This window comes from Dioscorea cayenensis, chromosome 7 (assembly GCF_009730915.1).
Source record: "Dioscorea cayenensis subsp. rotundata cultivar TDr96_F1 chromosome 7, TDr96_F1_v2_PseudoChromosome.rev07_lg8_w22 25.fasta, whole genome shotgun sequence".
NCBI lineage: Eukaryota > Viridiplantae > Streptophyta > Magnoliopsida > Dioscoreales > Dioscoreaceae > Dioscorea > Dioscorea cayenensis.
Window position 1 is genome coordinate 24305478 of NC_052477.1, and position 12042 is coordinate 24317519.

The window sequence follows — 12042 nt, forward strand, 5'->3', positions numbered from 1 at the left end:
TTGAACATTGGACTTGGAAGGAACTCTGTTTTGACAATATAGCTTTATTATCTATTCTTTGTTCTTTGTTGACAAAAATAGTTAAATTGCAAACTTTATTGGGTAAAGGAATAAAGGTGAAAGGGAAATAATAATTAATTAATATAATCTTGCAAAACATACCATAATTGTTTGTTTCCACCTACAAAATATTTTTTTTTAAAAGCCCATTTAAAAATTAAATAAACATACTTAACTCTAAGTTTTTCATTTTCAGATGCTTAAAAAAGGGATAAAGTGTTTTTCTTTTAAAATATTTATTCAGTTGTTTTTTATAAAGAATAAAAAACAAATATGTTTGCATATAAATAAATAAATATATATATATATAATGAAGGAAATGAATAAAAAATGAAATTAGGGAATTTTCAGTTTTAATTCCATTTTTGGCATCTGTTTGCTCTGTAGGACAGTATATGCACAGCAGGCTCATTGCATACGCTTTAGAGATAGGTTTGATTAACATGCATAGAAAGCATCAAGCACTATGGACTGGAAGCAAGCATGGCTGGCAAATGAACATGCGCATATGATGACATAGATGCCAACAATTACAGCATGCTAAAGTTTTTAACTCATAGATTAATATAACATTAATATATAATAAAAATCAAACGAACATCTATTTTTAACTAGAACTCTTTTAAAATTAATTAAATTTTATAAATACAAACAAACATCTATTTTTAACTAAAACTCTTTTAAAGTTAATTAAATTTTATAAATACTCAAATTTCCTTATATATATATAAACATAAAACTGGCATAATTAACTTTGAAAATAATATAAAAACGCCAACGATGATTTGATATATTGACACAGAATTCTTTATATAATGTATTCGTCCCATTGAATAAGATGGTTTGTGTTATAATTTTCAACTTCTAACATGCACATGTTCATAATACATGGTTTAAAAACATGAACCACAAGTGAAAGATTCTTTAATAGTTATTTTTTAAAGTAACTGCTCTCGATGTTTATAAAATTGTTTGATCACCTTTTGTATTTAGTGTGCATTTTATTTTTATTTTTTACATCACTAAATGTGTCACTGCTTTTAGGTATTTGGATTTGCTTCTTTTAATATATTTTAAATGATTTATTTATTTATTTGGTTTAAATGTATGTTATGTAATTTACAAATTTAGCTTTATTATAAATCAAAAGCCTTGAATCAATCTATCTATATATATGAAAATTGCATTTTCATTAGAAAGCCTAAATAATATATACTTCCTCCATTCTAAAATACATGTCGTTTTAAAAAAAATTTATTCCAAAATAGTTATTGTTTTACAATATCAAAGTAATATTTATTTTGTTTTTCTAATTTACATCTTTTTAATTTCTTAAGTTATATAAATGAAGAGAGTAATATTTATAGTTCCAAAAAAATACATAGTTTTAAGAGAGAAATAGTTTAGTAATTTGATTGATTTTTATATTTAATTTTAGATAATTTAATACTATTTTTAATTTTTATGTAATATCTTTAAACGACATATATTTAGGAATTGAGAGAGTAGCTAGATCTCTATATTATATCTTTATAAGCAAATTGGGTTTATAATCTGATTGTGCGGCTGAAATTATTGATGGACTTATCACTCCATTAGGAATACTTTAGTAAAAAAAAACTAATTTGCATATATTTTTATCCTTCATGCTTGTTAATTAAAAATTTAATTTCATGATATGAGTATTTTTTACATCTAGCCAAAGGTTTGCTTCTTCGGATATCCTGGAAACTTTTTATTTTTAAAATAATATAATTCTCTGTAAACCACCTAAAAAAGAAAACAAGTTCATTATTGATATATAAAATTCATAATAGTTTGTGCCTTTTCACTTTTCATGTTGTTTTATAAGCTCTTTTTTTTTCACACAAAATGTCTTTTTTGTATTTCTTTCATGAAAAAAAAACAGCTGGAAAGAGACTGACAGAAAAGCAGAAGATATATATACAAATATATATAGATATGTATATATAAATATTATGTCGGCTTTGAGACATGTTGTTTGCTACTTGGCAGACAAATTATGTCTAGTCTTCAGAAGCTGTCAGAACATAGGAAACAGTGAAAGGAAAACAGGAAACAAAACCCGTTTTCTAGGTTTTCCATTGCTTCTCCTTTTTATTTATTTATTGTTATTTAAATATAATAATTTGGGAGTAAAATTGTAAGCATAAAGAAGAAAGTTTGGTAACTCTCTTTCTGGATCCTGTGATATATATATAATATATCACATCATTATAATACGTTTTTATGTAGATTTTTGTTTTTTTAAAAATAGATAAACCACTGTGTTTTTGTTTTTATCTCTCTTAACCTTTCATTCGGTTAAGAATTATTCCTATTCTTTTAATATCAAAATAATATTGAACACTAATATGCATTGAATTATTGTGTGAAATGATCCAATAGTAATTTTGCTTGTTTTTGAAAGCTATTTTAATTCTTTAAAAAAATTGCTTTCTTTATGTAGGTAGATCAAATGCATCTAATTACTTTATTTATTTATATATTTTTTTATTATTCTGTTATCTCCTGTTAATTTTTAGGTCTGGTGCAAGAGTAAAATTTTCATTTTTAATGATTTGCTGTAATTTTAAAAGGTGGCCAAGGTATAGGGGTGTTTGGATTGACTTTTTTAAAGCCAAGAAGTGTTTTTTTTTATAAATTAAGTACTTCTGGGTTCAAAAAAAATTGTTTGTATTGATTTTTTAGCAAAAGCATGTGTAAAAAAAAAAGTTGAAAAAAAGTTTTTTTTCAAAAACTAGTCATGAACAGCTTTTGAGAAAAAATTTTGTTAGTTTATTTTTACAGCTTGCTTCTACAGAAAAGCTAATCCAAACATAAAATGTAAAAAAATGCTTAACTTATTCTGAAAAAGCACTTTTTTTTTCCAAAAACACTTCTACTAAATTAAAAAAAAAAACACTTTTTGATAAGTCAATCCAAACAAGGCCATAATGTTTTTAAGAGACAAATCTTGAACACAAGTCTCAAAAACATGGTAATACAGGCAAGACAAGTGTGCATGGTCGGGTCATCTTGATGAATGTTAACCATCATCTCTTGTTATTAAACATGCAATAATTATATTATGACTCACTTTTTGTTCTCATTCATACTTTACCATTATTTCTCATACTATATTCACCTCTCCATTTTCTAAAACCATATCTTCTAAATAAAAACTCATTGAAGACTATTAAAACATATAACAACTAGACTAAAGCACACATGCATATGCATCAGATTAAAAAAAGGCTGAGAAAACTTGAAAGGAAATGTTCCTTTTACTTGAGAGTTCTCAGATTTGTCTTTTTATGACAATAAGTGGAGGGATCTTTACTTTGTGCAGTGAATGATGCGATTCTCTAATTATTTTTGACAAATGTGATAAAAGAAAGCTCATAAATGACCTATGTTTTTGGCTTTCCATTCTACTTATTCTTTGAGATCGGCGCCGCCTGCAGTCACATTCAACAGTGGAAACAGTGAAAAGCTAAGCATTAGTTTTATATATACTTGTCAAATAATGGTCATTTTATTTTGTTAGCATTACTTGTTTATTTATTCTTCTAAACAAATTGCTAATGATATGTCAAAAGAAGTTTGGGGTTCATGGAACTTAACACCATGCATTGATGAAGTATCTAATTCTGTGAGGCAGTCTCGAGTCTCACTGTATATCATTTTCTCACTTGCACCTAAGGTTGGTAGTGTTTTTGGTGTGTTTTGTGCTTATAGTTATCCAAATGGCCTCATCATTTTATATATATATTAATTTTATTTTAATGTAAAGTGATGTATTTATGTTAAAAAAACAATTTGCATAAGAAAATACTTTGGATTTTACGTTTTATATATGTATATGCGCACTTGTAAACTTAGGATTGTCTTTTGTTAGAGAAAACTAGTTTGTGAAGTTTGTATTATTTGTGTGTAAATTTATATATATTTTGAATAAAATGGATGAATCAAAGATTTATTAAAATAAACATATAAAAACAACTAGATAAACAGACGAGTACAATAAGAAAACACATTATTATTGATAATAGTATTCTATCATTTATCTTATACTCATAAAAAAGTAATATATATATATATATATAAAAGCTATCACAACTAGAGATTTTTCTTAGTCGGTTTTTCATTGTTTGCACTAATAATTAGTTAAATATATTATTTATAAAGCTAATTATTATTTTTAAATTATTTTATTTAATTTTATACTAAAAATATATTAATTATGCTATTAAAAGTACATAGATTCTTTAGTCTAGCCTTGATTTTAATATAAGAAAAAATACAAAATCTTTTTGTTACATCGGTAATGTATCATTTTCTTAAAAGAATAACTAATCATAATTGATTAAAAAAAAAAAAGTGCAACAATCAAGTCACAAATTTTTTTTTTTACATGCTATATGTTGGTGTCTCTTCCATCCACTTTTTTCTCAAATTGGATAAATTTTTAGAAGATCATTAAATTATAATCTATTCTCGTTTCGAAGGTCATATTTTAATTTGAATAAAAATGGTTACTTAATATCATTTTTATTTTACCAAGTGATTACTTAAGAGATCCGTCTTTTTTTTAATAATGTAGTATTGAAAGTTTTCTATTAAAACATATATAACACACTGTTTATTTAACTGTCAATTTATCTCATTTGTTAATAGAAAATTTCTAACATGAGATTATTAAAAATAAACTAAATATCTCATATAACTATCCAATAAAATAAAATTAAAATTGAATAATTATTTTGATTCAAATTAAAGTCTCGTTTCTAGAATGAAAAATAGTTTTCGGTGACTTATAAAAAAAATTTACCTCTTTTTATTACTATACCAAAAGTTATCTATGTAAAAAAATAAATAAATAAGAAAACAAGTAAAATTAATTGTCAAATATCTCAAACTATAACACATGATATATCACCTCAACCGCAAAAGAAAGAAATCACTGCCCCCACCACAAATGACCATATTTTGTGGCTTTTGGCAAAAGTCAATTGGCATCAATAAGTTATTATATCACTTAGGCTATGATGCACCTACTGATGCTTAACTTATCTGTTTATTAATCTTATTTTTATTCATAAAAATATATTTCATTTAAGTGCAAAAGATTTCGAAGCCACTCTTTATATATTTGGCATTGAAGACAAGTTTTGACCCAAACCAATGTAATAGTTCCAAGACGGTTCAGATACAAAACCCATGACACAAATTTAATAGATTTGATATTCTGATATAACTTCAGCTCATTAAATAGATTTGATTTTATGATAAAACCTCATCTCAAGGTAGTATAATATAGCCAGTACTTATTCTCTGAACTTAGCTCGGCGTAGGCCACATGGATAGGCACCCTACAAGGATGCTATCTATGCTAGAAGCCATCATGACAATGGTTTCAGGTTTTGTTAATGCTTGATGTGCCCATGTACTTCACTGAATATGTTATATTGAAAGTCCACAACTTCTCACTCTACCATAATATTGAATAATCAAACCAAAAGTATTGATTAAATGGTATTTAGATATAATACATAAATGCATGAGATTTGTTTTTGCTAAAAATAGTACAAAGATTCACAAAAACAATGGAATATCATGCTGGTGCACAATGAAAGAGAACCTTTCCTGCTTGCTTTCTCTCCTCCCCATAGCACTAGCACTAGTGCTTCTTCCCATTGGTTACAAACACTCTTTGACAAGCCATGAATGACCATAAATTCATCCATAAATCACACCCTTCTCCGACACCATTCATCCTTTTCCCTACATATCTCACCACCTTCTAACTAAAACCTTACTCCAAACCATACTGTAGGTACTCCTTGAGAAGAAGAAGAAGACCAAGAAGAAGAAGATGATAACTGTTTTAGACTTGTACCATGTTCTCACAGCAGTTGTGCCACTATACGTGGCCATGGGACTTGCCTATGCATCAGTGAAATGGTGGCAGATTTTCACACCGGACCAGTGCTCCGGTATCAACCGGTTTGTTGCACTCTTTGCTGTTCCACTCCTCTCCTTCCACTTCATCTCTACCAATGACCCTTACTCCATGAACTTCCACTTCATAGCTGCTGACACTCTTCAGAAACTCATACTTCTCACCGTTCTCTCTATCTGGGCCAAAACAAGCTCCAAAGGCTCTTTAGAATGGACTATCACTCTCTTCTCCCTCTCAACTCTCCCCAACACTCTGGTCATGGGTATTCCTCTTTTGAAAGGCATGTATGGTGCTTTCTCTGGTAGTTTAATGGTCCAAATAGTTGTACTCCAATGCATCATTTGGTATACTCTTTTGCTCTTCTTGTTTGAGTACCGTGGAGCTCGGCTTCTCATTAGTGAGCAGTTCCCGGACAACGCTGCGTCCATTGTTTCCTTCAAAGTTGATTCTGATATAGCATCGTTGGACGGGCGAGAACCACTCCAGGCCGAGGCTGAGGTCGGAGAAGATGGCAAACTCCATGTGATTGTTCGCAAGTCAGCGAGCTCGAGGTCGGAGATTTTCTCTCGCAAGTCTCTGACTCCACGCGCGTCAAACTTAACCAATGTGGAGATTTATTCGTTGCAATCTTCTAGAAATCCAACTCCAAGAGAGTCTAGCTTTAATCACAATGACTTCTTCTCTTTAGTTAGTAATGATGAGGAGAGTGGAGGCCATGGTGGTACAAAGCTTAATGGTTTGTTGTCTCCAATGGTGGGGAAGAAGAAGGTGAATGGTAGTGATGGTGCTACTAAGGACTTGCATATGTTTGTTTGGAGCTCTAGTGCTTCACCTGTGTCAGAGAATACTACAGCAGGTGAAAGATCTTTACTACACCAATGTTTATAGAATTGTTATTGTGTTTGTTTTTAGTGTTAATGTGTTTGTGCTTTTGTTGAATTTTTAGGAGTGCGTGATGTTTGCAATGAGTTTAGCTTCAGGAATCAGGAGAGGGATGGTGGGCATGGGGAGAAACAGGGGTCTGATACCATGGCTGAGCATAATGTGAAAGATGGTGTGAAGGATGTTAAGGCTGTGGCAATGCCGGCTGCAAGTGTCATGACCAGGCTCATTCTTATTATGGTTTGGAGGAAGCTTATTAGGAATCCAAACACTTATTCTAGTCTTATTGGTCTTATTTGGTCTTTGGTCTCCTTCAGGTATACATTTACTTTTATATTTGATTTGTTGTTTTAGTCTAGATCTTGATGATAACTTGATTGTGTTTGAGAAGGTGGGGGACTGAAATGCCTGCAATAATAGCTCGTTCTATATCCATACTATCTGATGCTGGGCTTGGAATGGCTATGTTTAGTCTTGGTATGATATACACTTAAATATTTTGAGCAGATTGGTATTGTGGTTTTATTTTGAGTAGTGATTCAAGTATACAATTTGGTGATATATGCACAGGGTTATTCATGGCATTGCAACCCAAGATGATTGCTTGTGGCAACTCTGTTGCAGCCTTTTCAATGGCTGTGAGATTTATAGTTGGTCCTGTTGTGATGGCTGTGGCTTCTTATGTTGTTGGATTGCGAGGTGTGCTTCTCCATGTTGCCATTGTTCAGGTATAAAAATTCAAACATAAATTGTCATGATGCATGTTGCCCCACTTTTGGTCGCTAATTTATGGTATTCTTATGACTTAAAATGCAGGCGGCTCTGCCTCAAGGAATTGTTCCATTTGTGTTTGCTAAGGAATACAATGTGCATCCAAAGATTTTAAGCACAGGGTACCAATTCTTTATCACATATTTTTGATGAATGTGGAATATAGTCAGTGATGTCTAATAGTAAGTTGTGTAACTGTTGCAGAGTTATTTTTGGCATGCTGATAGCACTCCCTATCACACTAGTCTACTACATCTTACTCGGCCTTTGAAGCAGCATCAATAGGGTCAAGTGGCTAACGACCAAAACAATAGAGGAGACATGATTTTGTGGTTCTTTTGATAAGCCTTGTGATCTTGTTTGGAAACTCTCTTAACATAAATCAGCAAATTTTGTTTATTACCTGGCTATGGTCTTACATATACCTGCGTTTTTTTTACATTCCTACCTTTTACATTAATTCGAGAACATTCTGATTGTAGAATAACACACTTCAACCGGATAGTTATTGTTGCTATTGCTGTTTGAGAGTTATTCTCTGTATTTTCATACAAAGGAGCTCAAATCTGCATCTGTTATTAAATATATTGATGAGTCCAGTAGTTACTAGCAATCAATAATTCACGGTTGATGTAATTGATTCTGAACTAACACTTGATTTTGACATTCTCGAACTGGTATAATAAGTGAAAAACACTTGAAGCTCCTGCACGTCTTGAATCCTTAACCGAGTTATGAACCAAGGTGTTACTATAATGGCACTTAGTGCAGCATACTCACTAATGAACTAAAAAAAAAGGTTTTGGTAAATTACATCAATTCAGTCAATTAACAACGAGAACCACCAACAGTGCACCACAACAGACGATGAATCCATTGCTCTGTTTTCCTTTGTCAAGAAGTGAATACAGAATGCACAATGCACATGAAGAGAAAAACTACAGCCCATTTGAAGATTGAAAGGGGAACAAATAGAACTACATTTTTATGTGTCATTGGTTTTCTGATTCATTTAGGTGCTATAATGATAAACATTTCACAGGTAGCACAACTTGTATCAGAATTGATCATGAACTAATACTTGCCCTAATCTAATAACTCCATAGCCATTCTTCCAAACAATATATAAAAAAAATGTTACGAATACAAGGCATTGAAAAATCAATGAAAGAATTGATCTACTTAAAACACAAACTAATACCGTTCATGTTTCTTAGTCTATTAATATGCACGAGAGAAATATCTTATTATTATTATTATTATTAAAACAACTATCTACAGCACAGGCATCACTAAAATTACTTAAGAATAATGAATAAATAGTGGTTTTCTTGGATATATGCAAGTAACACAAAAGTCAGGGGTATGTGCACAAGTGAGAATTGATCATTCAGTCATATGTATTTACCCTCTATTATAAGAATTAGACTGCAAACTTACTCCCATTCTCAGAATTTTTTTTTGCACTATGTGAATGGAAGGACACCCACCACACATATACTGAAACACAAGTGACCTTTGCTCACCAAATGTTTGGTGGGATTTGAACATGTGACCGAATGAAGTGCTTTAACCATTGAGTTAACCCAATGTTTGCATAGGCAGTGAAACCTACTTTAGAATTTTGTAGAACATATGATCTTTTAGTTTTAATAATAATTCAATTTCACAGCAATTTGGTAACATGAATGGAAGTTTACACTATGAACTTATTCATAAATTCTCAAATTTTGGTTGCCAGCTGATTATGGTACGAATAAACCTGCTTAAGGTTCAAATAAAGTTGTGTTTTTTTTTTCTTTTGAATGAACCACATTTATTATGAAAGAGGAAGTACAAAAAGTTCTTAAGCATAAGACTTAAAAAATAAAACACAAAAAAACATAGACATCAACTAAAGGTTGATTGCACAGTCAACTCTAAGAAAAAGATCTTGGAGTGAAAGAAAAAGATTAAATAATAACTGCATTCTAAAAAAGAACCAAACCACTCATGGAGTGAAAGGATCCTGTAGGAGGGCTCTGTCAAATTGGGCTGGTGCTATCACTCATCACTTTGGGCGTACTGGGCTCATCCCCTCTCTATAGGATCGATGAGCTCTCGACTTCTCTTCATTGTGTTGGCAGCTTTTTTTAGTTTCGGGTGTTTTATTACTTAACATAAGATGCTTTTGATTTTAAGACAAGCTTTCATTTTTTGTGGACTAAAATAAACTGAGGGGAAGAACAAACTAAGTTAAGGACAATGTCTCAAATAGACGACAAAACGATAAGAGAACAAACAAAACACAACCATAGTAATGCAAAAAGAGGGGCAAATAAAACTTAAATAGAATGGAAACATGAAAGGTTTTTTACTTGCATACCCCTGTAAACTAATGAATTTGCTTAAATATCCTCATAAAAATGATATTTGCTTGTATACCCCTACAAATCAATTATATTTGCTTAAAAGCCCCAATGATTAAATTGAATTTTAATGGTGTTAAATCAATGGATGGAATAAGGGTAAATTACCAAAATGGGTTTGCTTATATACCCCTCTAATTGTTTTTTCTTTATTTTGTAGACAGTACTCATTTCATTCAACAAATGACCATTATGGATTTGTTAATATACCCATCAATTTTTTTTATTATATTTTATAGACTTTAAATTATTTAAATTATAGATAACCAATGTAATTTTTTTTATATACGCTTTAATTATTTTTAAAATTTATTAAAAATCATGAATTTTGAGTAAATTCATATTTTTAAGGTTTTTACAAAAATCTTTAAAAAATTTTACATTATCACATGCTCTTTACAAACACAACATAAAAATAGGTAAAAATTACGACATGTAACAATATATAATAAATAATTTCACACACCTACTCAAAATATAATCACATATGAACTTTATAAGAAAGAAGTCCAATAATTTTTTTTGAATATCCATCCAATATCAAGTTTTTTACCGTCAAGTTTCTAAAGAACATCAAATTTTTTGAACAAACAAGTTCCTCGTAAGTGTTTGGCTCGTAAGTGATTGGGAGATTCTCTGAGTAAGCTCTGGTGACGGCGTTGATTACGCTGAGAGCTCTAACGGTGAAGGTAACGGCTCATGCGCAGATGCCACGGCGTCGAGCGTAGCCAGTGTTGAGATGGTACAGTAGGGTTAGGTTGAAACCTTCAGGGACGACGTAGACGTCTCTTACGACGATTTGAAAGAGCCAGCGAGTGAGATGGAGTGGCTTAAAGGGATTGGTGAGAAGAGAACCTCCAAAGATGGTTGCTAAGTGGTTGAGAAGTTTGAGAATTTTTCTCAAATGGCTTAGGTTGGATAATGTTAAGGGTAATTGGTAATTTTGTTAAGTTGGGTTAAGTGGGAACTATGGTTAATTCCATGAACCCTAATGGTAACTAACGACAAGGATATATAAGATAAAAAGTTAGTTTATGAGGGTATTTAAACAATTTCATGGTTTTGTAGGAGTATACAAGCAATTTTCCCAAACATAAATTAATAAAACTAACACTAAAAAGTTAAGGACAAACATAAGCAGATAAAAATAAAATATAGTTGAGTTTTCCCAAAATCAAGGAAAATAGACACTGGGCTCTAAGGGTAAGGTGAGAGCAGCAAACCCTTCATTGTATTTTTTTTTTTAAAAAATAGATAAACCTGCATTAGAAGAGTCCCATCATTATAATTGATTATGAAATCAGAAGAGCAATAAGAAAGGGTTAATTTTCACATTCTCAAACTCATTCTATATGTCGAAACATGTAACAATGACTTAGATTCTCCACGCAATGAGCTTATGTTATTTGTTGATGATAGATAACAGCAACTGAGGATTCAGCTATAATGTGATCTTTCTACCTGTTTCCAAGAAATAACCACCTACGTATCTCCAAATCCTTCCTAAATAGTTAAATCAGGAAAAACAAGTCAATTGATTGATTTCTCCGAGGGATTTTATCTTCAACATGCTGAGTATGTATCCTTTGGAGATTTGCTTAGTAATAGATAGCATCAACTATGAGACAAGCATATCATAAATTCAAGCAAATACAATTCTTTAGAGGAAAAAAACTCCAAATTCTTGTAGAAAACAATAGATGAATCTCCTGGGCATCACCTTCTCGAGAATGAACTTTGGTCCCTGCACACAAAGATTGACTAATATCAAAACCTCCTCCATCTCCTGAATCCAAAACCGAGCCATGTGAAATATTAAGATTAATACATCACCTCTTGTTTCAGTGCAGTTACTGATAAAATCAGCAGAATTCAAATCCCGAGGAAAGTTCAATGAGTTAACATCTGAATTTGAAATTAAATTAGCACAATTCAAATCCCGAGTTAAATTTAAAG

The 12042-nt window shown here is 31.0% G+C and overlaps 1 protein-coding gene across 1 annotated transcript; it reads left to right on the forward strand.

Moving 5' to 3' along the window:
• Positions 1–5699: 5699 nt before the first annotated feature.
• On the forward strand, positions 5700–8080 carry LOC120264375 (probable auxin efflux carrier component 1d). The gene is made up of 6 exons (XM_039272192.1): positions 5700–6881; positions 6972–7224; positions 7299–7384; positions 7478–7635; positions 7724–7800; positions 7883–8080. The coding sequence occupies exons 1-6, from the start codon at positions 5939–5941 to the stop codon at positions 7947–7949; spliced, it is 1584 nt and encodes a 527-aa protein (XP_039128126.1). The 5' UTR covers positions 5700–5938; the 3' UTR covers positions 7950–8080.
• Positions 8081–12042: the final 3962 nt, after the last annotated feature.